This window comes from Rutilus rutilus, assembly GCF_951802725.1.
Source record: "Rutilus rutilus genome assembly, chromosome: 5".
Lineage (NCBI taxonomy): Eukaryota > Metazoa > Chordata > Actinopteri > Cypriniformes > Leuciscidae > Rutilus > Rutilus rutilus.
Genome location: NC_140213.1, coordinates 47175861 through 47194883, shown reverse-complemented (window position 1 = coordinate 47194883; position 19023 = coordinate 47175861). Strand labels below are relative to the sequence as shown.

The window sequence follows — 19023 nt, the reverse complement described above, 5'->3', positions numbered from 1 at the left end:
GGGGTGGCACGGTACATGAAAAAACATCCGAACCGTTCGGTTCGCTTGTCTCGGTTCGGTGCGCGTGTGCGTCGCGCGGTTTGCACGGTTCGACGCATGCGCAATGTAGCCTCGTGCCCGTGCTAATACAATGCTAAATCATAAATCAGACATATGTAGAATTACATTACAATGTCCAGCAATCGATTTATATAGTACACTGAGTTTACCTAGACATTTAATGAGATCTACTCCACTATATGTTGTTTTTTTCATGTGAATAAATAGGCTACATAGATCGACTGTTCCACGTAGCCTAATGGTCCAGTGGCAGAACTTGCCAAGCGTATCAAAGGTTCTGAGTTCTAATCTGCGATCGTATATATTTTTTTCTTTATCAAAACCGATTATGTTTATCAGCGGTTGTATATCAAGCAGGGACCGATTTGTATGAATTTTGTTTTATTATTTAATCGGAACGAGTAGCCTTGAGTCTCCTCAATGGATTGAAGCGCGCGTCCGAGTGATGAATGTGCGGCCGCTGCGGTGTGTGCGCGAGCCACGAGAACACTGTATCAGCACCACTGATCGCAACTGCAACGAGCACTTTGATCACTTGATTAAAAAAACACATTTCAGCGCTAAATTGCTTCTTATTTAACAAACGAATGAAACAAATACTTTGCTAGTTAACTGGAAATGTTTTATTTATTTGTATTGGTACACCCGTGCTGCAAGATAATATCAACCCTGGCAAAAAATGGTGGGGACATGTCCCGCCTATGATGACGAGACACGAGGATAAATTGACAAATAACGGTCCAACACAGCCCACGTAGCTCTACAGATGATGGACCTCCAGGGCCACTGAAAGTTTCCTCAGGGTGACTGCTCACACATATTACTTCAGAATGGGAAATGAGAAGCTGCGTTTTGCAAACACACCCCATTTATGAAATAAATAAATAAATAATTAGATAATTCAGCTATATATCATATGCTGAAGTAAATTTTTGGAGTGTTAAAGATTAAAAGAAAAAACAACAACATGAACCGTACAGAACCGAAAACCGTGACCCTAAAACCGTGATACGAACCGAACCGTGGGTTTTGTGAACCGTGCCACCCCTAATATCTATGCGGGTATAGTTGTATACACTAGATGTCGCCTTCGCTACTGCAGTTCATTGGAACGAAACCGTAGCCAAGGCGACATCTATGTATACATCTATACCCGCCCGCGCCGTCAGACCATTTGGACGTGTGCTGTTTTCAAGAGCTAAAAACGATATAAATACTGTTCGTTTTCTCACACAAACCGCTCGTTTCGTGTCTTAGGCCATCAATGTGTACTTATGATGGGGAATTGTTTCATTTGGACGATGGGGAATTGTTTTAATTTGGACTCTGTGCTTGTGTTTTGAGACAGTGACCACAGACCTGCATTATATGACTGACAGACAAGAACGGTTTGACCTAAAAATATCAAAATTGAAACTACTGCGGAAACAAAGACACCTACATCTTGGATGCCCTTGAGGTAAGCTAAAACATATCAAAAATTAATTTCAAAGTGAACTATCCCTTTAAGGACAAAAATGTCCCCATTGAAACCCATTAAAACTGCATTTTTTAATCCCTGTGCCGTATAACTATAAAATGATGCAATCTTTTTTAATAGGCTTTCATTCTGTTGGCAAGGCTTCAAAATTAACATTTTTACCATTTTTTATCAGATGGTGCCATTTTTTCAGGTTAGGCCTATAAAGCAAATACTCGCTTTATTCCTGTTTTCTGCTTCGGCATATTATAGAGCCAACTGGATAAATTATGCAACGATAATTGTGTGGGTTTGTTGGTATGGATGTCTAAGTGTGGTTGGTATGTGTGTTATAAAAAAAAAAATGTGTTTGTGTGCATGTGTGTGCTTGTAATATTTGAGAGAGAAAAACTCAACTGCAAATCGAAAATTCAATCACTGTGTTCACCAGTGGAGTTTTGCTGGCATCCAATGGGGAAAGTCTGGTACTGCGCCCAAACAAAATCTTACTGAAAGCTCATTTTTTGAGATATCATCCTCAAATTCGGAACACAACCTGTTTAGATTTATGGCTTTGAATTTATATCAGTTTTAGAGTTCCAAATGTTTCATAAAATATATATTTTATATAAAATATTGATTATAATGTTCATAAATATTTTTCATAAACTTAAACTTCTATAACATTTTTTTGGTTGCACTTTTTTTCAATTTTTTCACTTCAACAACAATCTGCCAAGGGTCTTCTTTAAAATGAGACCAAACTTAAGTATTTGCTCCCAAGCATAACATTTTTATGAGAGTTTTTTGACTTGGACATTTTAGTCCCTTTTGGACCTATAAGTTTTTTTTTTTTTTTTTATGTTAACTGCATTAATTTTGGCACAGGTGTCTATTTTTATTGTAATTTTACTATTTCACCCCCATTTCATTTGAAAAAAAAAATGTTGCACTAGTTACACAAAATACTTATATATATATTTTATATAAAATATTGATTATAATGTTCATAAATATTTTTCATAAACTTAAACTTCTATAAAAAAAATTTGGTTGCACGTTTTTCACTTTTTTCACTTCAACAACAATCTGCCAAGGGTCTTCTTTAAAATGAGACCAAACTTAAGTATTTGCTCCCAAGCATAACATTTTTATGAGAGTTTTTTGACTTGGACATTTTTGTCCCTTTTGGACCTATGAGTAAGTTTTTGTTTTTTTGTTACTGTTAACTGCATGAATTTTGAGCTATTATAGAGCCAGTTGGATAAATTATGCAATGATAATTGTGTGGGTGTGTTGGTATGGATGTCAGAGTGTGGTTGGTATGTGTGTTATATAAAAAAAAAAATTGTTTGTGTGCATGTGTGTGTTTGTAGTATTGATAGAGAAAAACTCAACTGCAAATAACAAAGCCAATCACTGTGTGACCAGAGGAGTTTTGCTGGGATCCAATGGGGAAAGTCTGGTACTGCGCCCAAACAAAATATTACTGAAAGCTCATTTTTTGAGATATCAACCTCAAATTTGGAACACAACTTATTTAGATTTATGGCTTTGATTTTCTAGCCGTTTTAGAGTTCAACTTGTTTCATAAAATATATATTTTATATAAAATAATATTCATAAATAATTTTCATAAACTTAAACCTATATAATTTTTTTTTGGATTTACTTATAAAAAAAATTGAACTTCAGCAATAATCTGGCAAGGGTATTCTTTAAAATGATACCAAAGTTAAGTCTGTGCTCCCAAGCTTCAACTTTTTATGACCGTTTTTTGACATGGACATTTTTGTCCTCTTTGGACCTATGAGTAACTTTTTTAAATTGATGCACAAGGGTTAAAGAAGGGTTTCAAACTAATTTTAAGTTAAGGGCCAGATGGGCAGAATTACTTTTCTTTAAACCTTAGTGTGCTGACAATTACATTAATATTAACCATACAAAATACAATTTCTATCCGTCTGTATTCAGCGTCTGCCTGTGTTAACGTATACAAATTGTGGATGTTTTACACAGGCTGTTTTTTGCAGGTCCGGAATAGAGATTGACCAAAATAAAAATAAATAAAGTTTCGATTTATGGTCAGTGGAGCAGAGCATCTCTATTATTATCATTGTTCAAATCATCCCGCTGGCCGGATTAGACAAATCTGTAGGCTGTATTCAGCACACGGCCGTATGTTTGACACCCCTGCCTTACAGTGTTTTGGTCACCTGATTTCTTTTAAGACACTATAAATGTACAATAACAAGTGAACACAATACTCACATCAGTGTGTTGATTTCACAGTGTTTATCCTGCAGTAGAGCAGCGATCTGATTCACTCGTGTGTCTCCTAGTTCACGTTCACTCAGATTCAGCTCTCTCAGGAGTAACGGGTTTTTACCCACAATGTCTCTCACAAACTGACAGGCTTCATCTGCAGCAGGACTTTGTAATATCCTAGAAACAAAGACAGTACATTAATATTTCACAACTGTACACGGCACAGATGTGGTAAAAGAATATTAATGCAAGTAAGTGCAGAAATATAGTTCGATAGTTTAATTCACTTTCAGATAAAATCTTAAAACTATTGCAGTTTAATTTGTAGAAAACACTCACCTCAGTGTCTTGAGTTTACAGTTCTGATCCTGTAGTAAATCATCGAGCTCCTTCACACCTGATTGTCCAGGATCATTTCCTCTGAGATCCAGCTCTATCAGGTGTGAAGGGTTTGATCTCAGAGCTGAAGCCAGAGCTTTATAACCTTCTTCTGTGATACTGCAGTCTGAAACTCTAGAAAACACGAAAACTTTGAATGAACACTAGAACTAAAATGAACACTGCTGTAAATACAGTCAGTTTTGAACTGTAAATAGTTGAGATAAGAAGGCATGTCAGGGTTCTTGCAGGTTTCAGTTAGTCAAATTTAAGACCTTTTTAAGACATTTTAAGACCATAAAGATTGAAATTTAAGACCTACATTGCAGGTAAAAAAAACCTTGCATTGCCAAAAAAATATTCAAATCAAAGAATTAATTTTATTTCAATGAATTCAGTAATTGAAAAAGCATTAACTTAATTTACAGATAAAGCAATCACATTAGTAACCTTCCAGACCCAACAACGCGTGTCAGAGAAAAGAACAGAATCAGATATATTTTTTTTATAGAAAATTGTACTTTGCATATTATAGGCCTACTGTAAAAAACACATAATTAGTTGATTTTAGTTGATCATAGTTGATCATAACTAGAGATGAAATGGCATGAACATTTCATTTAATTATTATAGTGCCAAAAATTACCACTGTTATCACAGAATCCTGATCAAAAAGTACTAATACTACACAATGAAATCAATTCACCAAGGGTTATGTCGAAAAACAGCAAAATAACAAATCAAATTAGCATCAATACACACTAACATAAACATTAAAATAATACGATTAAAAATGATAGCCAGATTTTAAAAGTGTCTTTGCAACATGTTAAATACTAACATGTACAAGTTCAAATAAAGTTGACAAAAAAGGTTTTTATAAAAAGATAAACCTCACATATTTCAGACTTTAATTTATCTTTTTTGACTCATTCTTTTTATAAAAAATGATTTACTGACATTTACAATACAGTTTAGCTTATCTTTTATTATTAATAGTAAAATTCGGTCCGATTTTCCCGTGGCGTCTGTCGTTGCTATGCAACTCCACAATGACAAAAAAGTTTTAGTGGCTAATGGATTTCCACATAGACAGTAAAAGGATTTCCACCGCTGAAAAACACTTGCTGTAGCTCTGTTACAAGATTTATTTACGGAGAAGAGAAAAACACCCGTAGTGTTTGGGTGAGCCCGCATCCTTCCTGTCTTTTTTCATGTTGCTGCGCCTGGAAAAAAACGAGCGCGTCGCGCTTACGTTTGAATGAACTTGAGCGCGAAAAAGACGCGATATGTGAACTGCCTCTTGGCGAGCGACTTCGATACTTTTTTGCTACTTTATAATAACTTTCTGCGGCCAGCGTTTCTGGAAATGAACGAGGGTAAAATCTTTTTTAAGACCTGACTAAATGAAATTTAAGACCACGGATGAAAATCTGGCTGTTTTTAAGATGTTTTAAGACCCCGCGGGAACCCTGGCATGTTGTGTAACAGTATATACTGACAGCAGCCTAATAAACCTGCTATCTAAAGAACAAAAGACAAAGAGAAAAACCCCTCACTGCTCGACTCAATAACTTTTGTAACTTTAGTTGTAAGCATTAGCACCTGAAAAACATAAAGCCGTGTTTGTTTAATTTGTCTTTTCATTCTATTGTATTGTGCCACCATTTGCTATTTATTTGTTCCTATTTTATTACTACAAAACAAAATTAAAAAAACTATTCTTAGATTATCCTCACTTCTGAAGGTGAGTGGACTCAGATATATATAACTGATAAGCAAGTGTTGTGGTGTTGAAAGCTGATGGTGAAATGTACTCACTTGAGTATCTTCAGTTCACACACAGGATTCTTCAGTACCTCACAGATCTCTTTGACTCCTGAGTCCAGCAGACGGCTGTTGTTCAGGTTCAGCTCTTTCAGGATGGTTTTAGAGGAGAGAACAGTAGCTAGAACTGAACAGCTTTTCTCTGTCAGATCACAATTATTCAGCCTGAACACAGAAACACCATAATTTATTATTCAGTACATATTTAACACACACATCAGATAAACAGTTCTTCATATCTGCTCACATATGTGACTGACAGTCTTTTATAATGAATTAACAGAGAAGTTATAATGTATAAATCACATTGACTCACTTGATTTTCTCCACTTTGCTATGAGAGTCCATCAAAAGAGCAGAGAGCTTCTCTCCATCCAGATCTCCTAATTTATCTTCACTCAGATCCAGTTCTGTCAGTAATAATGGACTTTTACCCAGAACTTTAGTGAGACACTCACACGCTTCCTGTGCAGCAGCACTTTTCAAAAACCTACAGGAAGTAGAATTACAAATCAGATAATATTCCTATTTGATGCCTTTTGCAGCTTCATCCTGAATGAGTCACTAAACAGAGTAGAATGATTTACTACAAGCATTTGTATCAATGAATTAAACCAAAATGAAATTTACAGCATGTAATAACCATAAAACATACATAAACATACAGAACGCAAACAAACAATATGCCATTTTCATGTATAAGCAAACACCAGTGAGAGAAAATACAGAAATGTATTTTCATTGTTTTCACTTATTACTTCTTTACACATAAACAGAACACATAAAACAGAATATCTATAATTACAGTAGCTGATGTAGCGTATGGACAAAACTCACAATGACTTCTCATTTGTAAAATTCAGAACTGCATTTTAACCATTAACCTTTTAGGTGTAACTTACAACTCAGCATCAGTGCTCCTTTTGACACGTTATGGCCGAGTGGAAGCTTAACAGAGACATCTTCAAAAAGATCGTAATCAGCTCGCACCTCTCTCTCTCTAAGCAAAAGCCCAGATGGCCAGAAGACCTCCGGAATGCATTCCACACACACATACACATATCCACACAAAGACATTCCTTGCTCTAATTCAGAATATAAGTGATTCAAAATCTGTATATGATGTATTAAAGTATGCATGTTTGATTAGCTCGTTTATTGACGTAGATTATGTTATTCCTAGCTTGTTAGTTGAATTTTTATATGCTTATTTTAATGAATAAGAGTGTATCCCTTTGTTGTATCTTCCAGATATATTGTTTTTGGCATCTAATAAAACCTCTCGGTGTGCTTAGGCTAAATATATGCATTAGATTAGGATCAAATGTATTCTACTGTGTTTTCCATCGTTTAGAGTAGAACTGACAAAATCCTAACACTGCCATAAAACATGCTAATTAAGCTGCGGGCTGAGACAAAGAAACTTTTTCTTGATCAGAATGCCCTGTTCCAATTGGTTTAACTGCTCAAAGAAGGTTGGGTTTTGAAACCCTACAAAAAAGAGACACACCGTGTTCCTGGCTTTTTCCTGTTTTTTTTCCCTGTTGTTCTGGCTTTAGCCTTTTTGTCTTTTTATGAGTCTCGTCTCCTCTCCGTTTTGTTTTATGTTTTACCTTTACTTTGTTTTTGTATTAGTCGTACCTCCGACTTCTTGCTTTATTTAGTCTCGTGTTCATTCAGTTCCAACTACGAGTGAAACTGACTATAAGCTAATTTCTGGCAACTCTTACAAGCAAACCGTTTGAACCTCCCGCGCACTTCACGAGCTCCCGAAGACCTGCAAGAACGTTCCCAACCAAACGGACACGCACCTAGAACGGACACACACACGCGCTTGTTCAGCTGCAAAGATTTAAATACGCGAATGTCATCTGCCCTGTTAACGGAATTTGGTTTCTTTGTCTGGTTCTCAAAGGTTCATTCTTTGTGATGTGTTTGCTATTCTGTAATCTGCTTTTTCTTCCTTTCTTTCTTTAGTTACTTTCATTTACCGTTCATGTATATATTATTTGTTAGATGTAACTTAGTTGTACTTTTGTAGTTTCATTTATTAAAACTTATACTCTTGATTGTCTCTGTTTGCTGCTCACGGAACAAAGCCTCTTAAATGTGTATGATCTTGAGCTACAAGCTCTATAAAGTGTGACTGACCTACGAATTAATAATCTTGTAAACAAGAAAATTATTCTTTATGGCCTGAAGAATAACGTTTCTTGAGAGTTTATAAGAATAATCCTCCTTGTGAGTCGATAAGAAAATCGCATGGTTCGTCTGGCGGACAGACGAATCATTTGAGGTGATATTTAATTTTGTAGGCATTCACAAATTCGATAGCCCTTAAGTATATTAATAATTAATTGTAATTCGTTGTGGTTAATTATTTATATACAGAGATATAAACACACGGGCTATGTATTCCCTTTTTGGGTGATTTGAAGTGTGTAGGTGATATGCAGTATGAAAAATTGTTGATTATTAATAATTCATAATTGATAATTGGTGATCAATAATTGTACATTCCCCTCATTTGAGCTGGTGTCACTACACTGATCAAAACTAAAATATGCCCAAAACTAATACTAACAGAAAATGATAATGTGATATGATAATTTGTCCAAACACACATGACACCGCCACACAAATACACTGAATCATTATCAGAAATGATATGCTGAACACAAATATAACAAAACTACTTATTAATGGAAATAATAGTGGAAATTATATTGTCCCAGTGATCAGCCAATATCATCTCGGGCACTGATATATTTTGCACCTCTAGTCCAGTGTAGTATTAATGTGTAGTGTTGTGTAATATCTGGTTAAAATCATAGTTATGATAATTGTCTCATTTATCACCTGATGGTCTTTAATGTACAGTGTTCATCCTGTAGTAAATCACTGAGCTCCTTCACTCCTGATTGTCCAGGATCATTTCCTCTGAGATCCAGCTCTATCAGGTGTGAAGGGTTTGATCTCAGAGCTGAAGCCAGAGCTTTATAACCTTCTTCTGTGATACTGCAGTCTGAGAGTCTGTGTATGAAAGAAGCTGTTAAGCACTTAATGATCTACACTACATAAGCAAAACACATGTATAAAGTGAGATGACTATTTAAATCTTTTTTTTAATTTTTATAATTATAATAATTATTATAAAAGGCATTGCTAAATGCTTGGCAATTTGAAAATTTGGTGTGAAAATTTAGTAATATTTTTTATTTTAATATTAGCAAAAATCTGACCCACAGATAAGCAAAAGATGTCTTAATATAACATCTGCCTCTTTGAATATTTAAATTTCATAGAAACATAGCAATGTACAAAAATGGTAATTTCAATTAAATGGACATTTACACACACAAAAATACATTATCATGCAGAAATGTAGATAAATGAAAATACACACTTAATTTTCTCCAATCTGCATTGTGTATTTTCCAACAGGACACAGATGTTCTTTATTCCAGAGTGTCCGAGTTTATTCTCACTCAGATCCAGCTCTATCAGGTTTGAAGGGTTTGAAGTAAACGCTGAAGTCAGAGCAGCACAACCTTCAGCTGTAATACTGTTATTATTCAGCCTGAAGAGAGAAAACAAGACAGGAAACATTCTTCAGTTTATTTCCATTTCCAAACCTTTTTTAAATGAACAGCAATGACAGTCTTTTCAGGGTACGCTTACACCAATATGCTTAAAACGATATGCTGAAAAGTTTTCCCTTTGAGTTTTCTGCGTACAGACGACACCATTATCAAAACGATCCCCTTTCACACAGATCAGCGAAACTGAGTAGGGGGAGGCTGCAGACCTGGAGCCGGTAGATCTACGCCCCTGCTGTTCCTGATGCGTCCAGTAGGGGGAGGCTGTACAGCGAGTCAGCGACACGAATTGAGGTATATTAAATAATCTGCTAAAGTTATTGTTGTTTAGCAATGATGCAACATTTATTATTTATAAACGATTAGCTTGATAGAGCTAGGTAGATATCAATTCATTTATATGTATCAATGGATGGGTCTATAATTTATTTCAAGAGACAAAAAGTTCTGGACAGTCAGGTTGATGTTCTGTCTGGCTTAAATTTAGCTAACGTGTAAATTTAGCTGCCCATAGTCTTCTCTACTCACTTTAATGAAAAGTTTAAAGAAAAATTTATTTTCTTTAGAATTTTCTTTTGTTGCCTGTCTTTATCTTGCGTGAGTTGGCCTCATAAGACTGTTTACTCCTTTCTAGTTTGAGTTGTTTCTTATAAATGAGATGATCTAGATCTAATTTATATCTAAATATACATTTTTCTTAAATTAGCTTACTGATCTGGACTAAAATGTAGGCTATGTGCACTTAATGTGGGATTTATCATACTCCGTCTTTACCAAGTTCTCTTTAACTTGCATCCCATAAAGGTGTGTGTTTGCTTTAACTACTGTACTTAAAGGAGAACTCCGGTAAATTTTAACATTGAGCTCATTTTTTTTGTACATTTGGAGTGCTGTCAATACAGAGAACAACGACAAAAATCGGTGTTGCCTACACCGAGTTATTCTATTTTTAAAATTTGCACCCTGTTGACTTCAGTCCAAAGTAGTCGATTGCCGAGTTCACGCGCATAGGTTTAGTTACCTATGATCACGTGCGTGAACTCGGCAATCGACTACTTTGGACTTCAACCGAAAACAGGATGTAAACACAGGTATTTGCGCTGGCTTAAATAACATCATTTTTATACATATCTTTCACATCTACTGCAGTCAGATTCACCCGTGTTCACTCTGAAGGAATCACTCACATTTTCTGTGCACTTGTAATGACACATCAAGGATGTTAAGAGGCTAAAAGCAGGTTTAAAACTTGCCCCATTGAAGTCAACAGGGTGCAAATTTTAAAAATAGAATAACTCGGTGTAGGCAACACCGATTTTTGTCGTTGTTCTCTGTATTGACAGCACTCCAAATGTACAAAAAAATGAGCTCAATGTTAAAATTGACCAGAGTTCTCCTTTAAGGGAATGAAAATCTCTCTCTCTCTAAACTTGTATAAACTATAAACACCCATCTCTTTTTTTAACTGCATTCCAAACCAATAGCTTCTCTAGTAAATAAATTACTTACAGAGACATACATGGACATGTTTTTAATGTTATTTTCAATTTTCTCTGCACAGTCCATCATCAGTGGCCAAAATAAATCAAAGTGTCTTGAAACTTTTTCCAAAAGTGTTCCACCAACAAGTGCCTGTGCCGTTGCACTTTGAAAATCAGGAGCAAATTGATGCAGTCCACACTCACCTGACATCAATTCTGGGCAGCTCACCCACACACACTGTGACAAGATCAAATTTACCATGGATGTCCTTTTAACATTTTTTTATTGTTTCATTTTTTTTTTAAATGAAATTCCCACATATATGAAACTCAAATTAAAAAGGCAGTTTGTGTTCTCGTAACACTTTCTTTTATGTGGTCTGTGACTCTTAGGGGGTCTACAGTGATTTTGCAGGGTCTCCAATAAGTCTTATAGTTTATCTCAGTTGCTTTGGTGCATTTCTCAGATCACAACTGAAATCACATCATCTTGTCACTTGTGCACATCATAAAGGCAATTTCTCATTCTTTTATACAAATTTATACAAATGCTTCGGTACATTCATGCAATTGATAATGTACAACTGTCTGCTGTTTCCTACATGATCAACTCTTTATGTCATGTTGATCAAAATATAGGCCTATTATACTATCTACTAGTATATACTATCTCTGTTGAATTGTCATACTCCTCAAAACATCTAGGCATTAGTTCCTTGCATAAGTCATTAAATGCAAAATGGTTGACTAGTTGACAAACTGTCAAGCATGTTTTCAATACATTTCTAGACTTTATCTTGTAAATCTGTCCTGAATTGATGAATTGCGGAGGTGTGTTTAGAATTTCACTAATGAAGGAAAAAAATGAATTGATAAATCAGGAAGCAGCAAGGCAATTCATAATCAATTGCATGAATTTACCAAATTTGTTCAAAAGTAGTTATGAGAATTTCAGTAGTGATCTGAGAAATGTACCAAAGCAGTGATAAAAAATTAAGGATTCAGGAATTATATACAAAATGTAACAGTGAGTCCTGCTGCTTGTGCATTTGACAAGATCAAATTCACCATGGATGTCCTTTTTTTTTTTTTTTTTTTTTTCAGTGAGCAGAAGCACTTTGACAGGAGGACAGAAAAACAGTTAAAGAAGAGTGGCAAACCATAGGGGTGTCACGGTGTGGGGTTGTGTCTGGTTCCTTGTTCTTGTCTGTCATGTATTCCCTGCTTGTCATGTGATCCTGCCATGTGTTTTGTCCCACGTTCAGCTGTTCCCCGTTATGTTGATTAGTCTTCCCAGGTGTTTCAGTTTAACCACGCCCCCTTGTTATCTTGTTAGCTTGTGTTCCCTTGTATTTAAGCCCTGTGTTTTAGTTCAGTCCTTGTGAGTTCTTCTGTAACGACGCTGGCAGGAATGAAGCTGAGAGTGAATCCAATTGCAAGCACTTTAATAAATAAACAAACAGGTAATCCAGGGTACACAACAGAACACTCAGAACAGGAATCAGGAACTCAGGACGGGAACAAAGAGACAACAGCAACCATTACAAGATGAAGAACTCACAAGGACTGAACTAAAACACAGGGCTTAAATACAAGGGAACACAAGCTAACAAGATAACAAGGGGGCGTGGTTAAACTGAAACACCTGGGAAGACTAATCAACATAATGGGGAACAGCTGAACATGGGACAAAACACATGGCAGGATCACATGACAAGCAGGGAATACATGACAGACAAGAACAAGGAACCAGACACAACCCCACACCGTGACAAGGGGAGTCATCTACAGGAGTCATCATAATTCATAAATGGTGTTGATAAATAATGTTTTTGTGAACAACAATATTGTCTCTTTCTTCTAAATGGCCCTTGGAATTTTAGAAAAGGGATAAATAGTGTTTGTCTTCATAAAATGCTATGTAGGACACTGTTTTGTAGCTGTATGATGACCAATAGTGAATAGTAAAGCAGATATTTAATCAAGGATCCATATGATTACACGGTGCTGTATGTCTAATAATGGGCTAAATATGGTTAATATCTAATGTAACTTCATATAAATTTACAACAACATATTTCACTCAGCCTCCTGTATATAAAAACATACAGTGAGTGAATATTCTATATTCAATATTCAATATTCAATGAACTATTCTACAGTAGGTCATAAATAACTATTTTACAGTAGGTCATATATCATTGTTATCTAATCCAACTATGTGTATTATTATTTTTTTAATTAACAAAAACAAATAGTCTTCTGTAGGTTGAGTGAAGAGAGTGAAGCCCAACTGAATATCTACAGATATTTTAATCCATAGTGCAGATCTACACTGTAACATTTATATTTAAATGAACAAAAACCACAAAATTGGGCAAAGTCTATGAACGGACGGTTATTAATGTGTACATTTTGAGCGTCGATTCAATGGTGTTATTTCGCAGTATATCCCCCTACTGGACGCATCTGGAACAGCAGGGGCGTAAAACTGCCTGGGGGGCGTATATCTACTGGCTCCAGGTCTGCAGCCTCCCCATATAGAGCTGGTAAGACCCGCCCCTTCCGTAAAACCCCGCTGGACCTCTAGGTTGAAAAATCGTCAATGCAAGTGAATGGGAGAAAATAATTATTTTCTGGTCCCGTTTGAATTGTGCCATGAATGTGAACATATGTTGTCTGTGAATTTTTTATATAATCTTTCATGTTACGAGTTTGACAGTATATGGTATGATTCTTCAGCTAGCAGTTGTGGAAAAGACATAACGAGAAAGACTACATGTCGCCTATGTGACGTCACCCCATAAAGTTGACTTACCCGTGGTTTTCGCCAACCTCAACGATTTTGTCCTCTCCCTGAAAGAAGGCGGTGAAGTGCACCAAAGACACAGTCATGTTTAGCGGGATCCGTGAGCTAGTGTCCGTGTGCGAGTGGTGGTGACGTTTCAAACGCGTCGAAAGCAGCGAAGAGTTGTAGTCCACAAAGTGCTCTCACACAAAGCCTAACCGTATCAAACTTCTACCCGCTAAATTGTAGCATTCTTTACACAAAAGATTATATAAAAAATTCACAGACAACATATGTTCACATTCATGGCACAATTCAAACGGGACCAGAAAATAATTATTTTCTCCCATTCACTTGCATTGACGATTTTTCAACCTAGAGGTCCAGCGGGATTAGCGAAGGGGGCGGGACTTACCAGCTCTATAGGCGAAACTGTCTGAAAACGTTGTATTCTGCTGCCAGGCCACTAGATGGCGACAAACACTATAGATTAAACACATAATGCGCATGTGCATGACGTCATCGTCTTCACAGATTCATGTTTTTGTTGTTTACATGGAGAGTGGAGACCGTTTTCAAAAACTTCACGTTTTCAGGCACCCAAAATGCCGTTGTCGTGTAAATGAACAGTCAAATAGCAAAATATGGGGATCATTTTGACAATGGTGTTGTCTGTACGTGAAAACTCAAAGGAAAAACTTATCTGTTTTAAGCATGCCGTTGTCGTGTAAATGTACCCTTAATTGCTTCTTCTTGTATTGTCATTTGTAAGTTATAAGTGGCATAAATGCAGCTTTATGCACAACTGCCAGCCTGCAGGGTGAGTAGACTCCAGAGACTCCAGAAGCTTCAAACACCTGTTTGCTGCTCAACTTGGATTTTTTTTTTATAGCTGGCCTTTTAATACAATTCATTTGTTTTACAGAAATATTCCTTAAAGGGATAGTTCGCCCATTTAAGACATGAAGTTGTATGCAATCCTTACCAGCACTATAGTGCATACACACTGACCCACTCTGTGGTCACCTCCCTGGTCAGAGTTCTGGCCGCTGGAAGTTTTTCAAGAAAGTAGTCACGGTTAGTTTCCGGGGCCTCAAAACTGTGCGTTTTTACGTGAAAAAATTATATGCGTTTCAAAGCTTGATTAATTTACATCACAAAAAACACTCCAGACAAAATTCATACCTCAGTTTTAATCGGCACTATTTTCTTTCCATTTCTATCAATCTGCGCTGCTGTCAACGTCAACAGTGTGCACGTTCCGATCAGCTGTTCCATAGTGTTTACACAATCGAATGACAACGACGTAAAAAGTAGAAAATTAACAATGGTGCGAACTTGTAAATTCCCAGGTTGTGACCACAAGAATGTGCCGGGATCACCGTTCAGATTCCATCGTTTTCCTGTTTCGGATATAGCTATGAGACAGCTTTGGCTGGTTGCCATCGGCTACTCTGCGGGAGCTAAAATATCCAGAATCAAGTATTTTCGTGTGTGCAGTGCTCACTTCAGCGAAGACGATTACATCCCCAACCAAGGAGGAAAAAGAAAAAAACAGATTGCATACAACTTCATGTCTTAAATGGGCGAACTATCCCTTTAAGCCTTTGTCTGACCGAGTTCTTCTGTGCTCACAAATTCACAAATCTTTTGACAGTTTGACAATCTCTATTTAGTTTTCGCCATATTATAGTTTTCGTGCCTTTTGTAAGACAATGCATTATTTCAAGCTTTTCATCTTCAGAAACATCTTCCTTCCTCTGCATATTGCATGAGGACTGCTTAATAATGTGGAACAACCTCTTTAAGAAAAGTTACCATTTACCTAAGACGACGTGGCAAACTACTATAAAACTTTATAGTATTTTTAACTTTATAGTAACTTTATTTGAAAATCCACAGTACCCTCAAGACTATAACCAACAAAGGTCCAAGCAGGCTCCAAGATGTCTGCTCTAGCACCGATATCTACTTTTCTTCTCCTGCTGACATTAGCCAGTCTAATGGACTTCAGAGACAATCCAGGTGCAGGAAGGAGAGATAGATAAAGCCCATAAAAAGCACTTCTCTCCATTTTATTAATAGAATTGCAATTTCATCAATGAACTGCTGATGTAACCCCTTCTGTCCTAACCGAACCGCACTTAACACTTCTGTCCTAACCGAACCGCACTTAACACTTCTGTCCTAACCGAACCGCATCACTTAACCCTTCTGTACTAACCGAACCGCACTTAACACTTCTGTCCTAACCGAACCGCATCACTTAACCCTTCTGTACTAACCGAACCGCACTTAACACTTCTGTCCTAACCGAACCGCATCACTTAACCCTTCTGTACTAACCGAACCGCACTTAACACTTCTGTCCTAACCGAACCGATGATCACTTAACACTTCTGTCCTAACCGAACTTTGCTGAGGCACTTCTGAAATGTCTTCCATGTGTTGTTGTCATGGTCTCAAACTCAGGCCACAGCCTTGCACAGTTCAGCTCCAACCAGCTCCAACTGACATCTGCTTGGAAGCTTCTAGTAATGCGGAAGAGCTTGATTAGCTGGATCAGGTGTGTTTGATTAGGGTTGGAGTAAAACTGTGCAGAGCTGTGGCCCTCCAGGAACTGAGTTTGAGACCAGTAGAGACAGATCTACTTCTAAATAAACAATATTCTTGTCAAGAAAAATCAACTGTGAGCGGGGTGGCCAAGCTCCACTCCTGCAATAAGAGCACTGTATCAAATTATGAATTTCAGTACATATTTGCTGATGACACTTAATATAATGTGGGATACTTCAATGCAAAGTAGAACTTAGAAACTTGTGTAAATTACTCACATCAGTGTGTTGAGTTTACAGTGTTTATCCTGCAGTAGAGCAGCGATCTGATTCACTCCTGTGTCTCCTAGTTCATGTTCACTCAGATTCAGTTCTCTCAGGAGTAACGGGTTTTTACCCACAATTCCTCTCACATACTGACAGGCATCATCTGCATCATGACTCAAAAACCTGCAGAAGGGAAGATGAAACAGGTTTAAAATCAACTAAACTTAATGTAATCAGTTTGATTCATTTACCTTGAAATAATTTTAATATAATAACCTGCACAATTTGTTGTTGGATAAAAGTTAGTGAAATAAGGATTCTATGAATAATTCACCCGCACATAATTTATATTATTTCATCACGTCTCACCTCAGTGTTTTCAAGGAACAGGAATGATCCTGTAGTAAATCACTGAGCTCCTTCACTCCTGATTGTCCAGGATCATTTCCTCTGAGATCCAGCTCTATCAGGTGTGAAGGGTTTGATCTCAGAGCTGAAGCCAGAGCTTTATAACCTTCTTCTGTGATACTGCAGTCTGAAAGCCTATAGATAGGACATTTATTTATAATAGAATTTATTTTACAATTAATATCACTGCAAAAAAGACTTCACTACAGTATTATTTTAAAGGGGTCAAAAGCGTTTTTTAAAAATTTTATTATTGTATAATGTTTGACTGCGCAGGTTGACTGCAGTGCTACAAAAATACTCAGAACATATCAAACCTTCTGTAACAGACAAAGCAATAGTGCTCAGTCTGCTCACTATTTTGTGCTCACTAATAGTGCTCACTAACATTGTTATTCACACTTGTATATTGCGACATTACTATCAAAAGATCAAGAAAAAAAATATTTCTCAGTTCACAGCCCCTTTTTATTTAAACAAACAATCTCACCCGAGTCTCTCCAGTGTACAGTTTGTATTTCCTAATCCGTTCTGGAGTTTCTTCACTCCTGAATCCTGCAGATTATTGTTGCTGATGTCAAGCTCTTTCAGACTGGAGTTTGATCTCAGGACTGTAGCGAGAGCTGAACAGCTTTCCTCTGTTAGACCACACTTACGCAGCCTAAAATGATGAACAGAAGAGGGAGAATTTACAAACACAAAGTACTTGATGCCAACATGCTTTTGTCACCAACTGTCTTTAAGATGCTTTAAATCTACAGTAACATATGAACACAATACTCACATCAGTGTGTTGAGTTTACAGTGTTTATCCTGCAGTAGAGCAGCGATCTGATTCACTCGTGTGTCTTCTAGTTCACGATCACTCAGATTCAGTTTTCTCAGGAGTAACGGGTTTTTATTGCAAGGAATTTTAGTCAGATATTTACAGGCTTCATCTGCATCAGGACTCTGTAACAACCTGGACAAAGTAGAAGTACGCTGACATTACCTGCTACTAATGATGTGCAAGACTAGTCGACTAAACGGTACAGCTGCTACTAGTCGACACTGAAAACAACAGTCGATTACATAAAGAAAAAGAAAATACAAAAGATTTTATTGTTCAAATTATTGTTGTTTTAATGTTTCTGTGACGAGCAGAAAGCGGCACAGAGCCGTGAAAACTGAGCTTGCGTCCCATGAGCTCTGGAAGGATAAAAGGAGTAACGACAGTGTAGGACGAGAGAGGATCAGGCCTGGGACATTTAAGTTGCATGTTGTTTATGTATGTGCAGCAGTCGGCCATGATGCACCTGACGTTTACTTTCGTTGTATTTATTTTGTCAATAAAACTTACGTTTACAGTTCACCGGTTCCCCCTTCTTCCCTGAGCCCTGAACTTTGTTACATTTATATTTAAAGGCATTTTAAATAACACATTACAATAAAACACTGTGGAAAATATTACCTTAAGATGTACTCTTTTAATTTTACCTCAGATCTCCCATGCGTTTTCTTTGGGTCATTTGAGGCGAGCTCAGAAATGACCGCTCGAACAGACAAGCAAGGTGCAGGAGAATTTTGAATTAGAAAAAAAGTTTTATGGGGGAAAAAAAGTTTTATGAAAGCTGTGACGGATCAAACTGGCATAATTCCACTGGAGCCATGCATAAAAATATTCAACACATGCACATACAGTAGATGTGATAGCCAAAGCAATCAAATTCCCATCGCTTCATTCACTTCAACTCTGAAAAAAATATCTTATCTCTGAGACGACAGCAACAGACATGTTCCCACTCAGTTCTGTTGAGGGAGAAGGCTTCTGAAAAGTCATAACGCAAGGCAAGCGTACTGCATACTTATGACCTTTTTAGCAGCATTAATTATGGGATTCGACTGTTTGATTTATTGTTTCAAACGGATCATATGTACGCACAAGTCTTTAGGG

At 36.8% G+C, this 19023-nt stretch overlaps 2 protein-coding genes across 2 annotated transcripts in view; both read right to left on the bottom strand.

The window, feature by feature from the left end:
* Positions 1 to 19023, bottom strand: part of LOC311291152 (uncharacterized protein) — a gene marked incomplete at its 5' end in the record, with an annotated part of 111845 nt that overhangs the window by 49620 nt on the left and 43202 nt on the right. Inside the window, 2 exons of the mRNA XM_084410025.1 lie at positions 3791 to 3964; positions 4127 to 4300. Of these exons, the coding sequence (XP_084266151.1) occupies positions 3791 to 3964; positions 4127 to 4300 (348 nt within the window). The remainder of the gene's footprint in view (positions 1 to 3790; positions 3965 to 4126; positions 4301 to 19023) is intronic.
* LOC311290809 (ribonuclease inhibitor-like) lies at positions 8418 to 18909 on the bottom strand (the record flags this gene model as incomplete). The annotated part of the gene is made up of 5 exons (XM_084409522.1): positions 8418 to 9025; positions 9399 to 9572; positions 16695 to 16865; positions 17581 to 17751; positions 18863 to 18909. 5 exons carry the CDS (start codon positions 18907 to 18909, stop codon positions 8848 to 8850), a joined length of 741 nt encoding a protein of 246 aa, XP_084265648.1. The 3' UTR covers positions 8418 to 8847.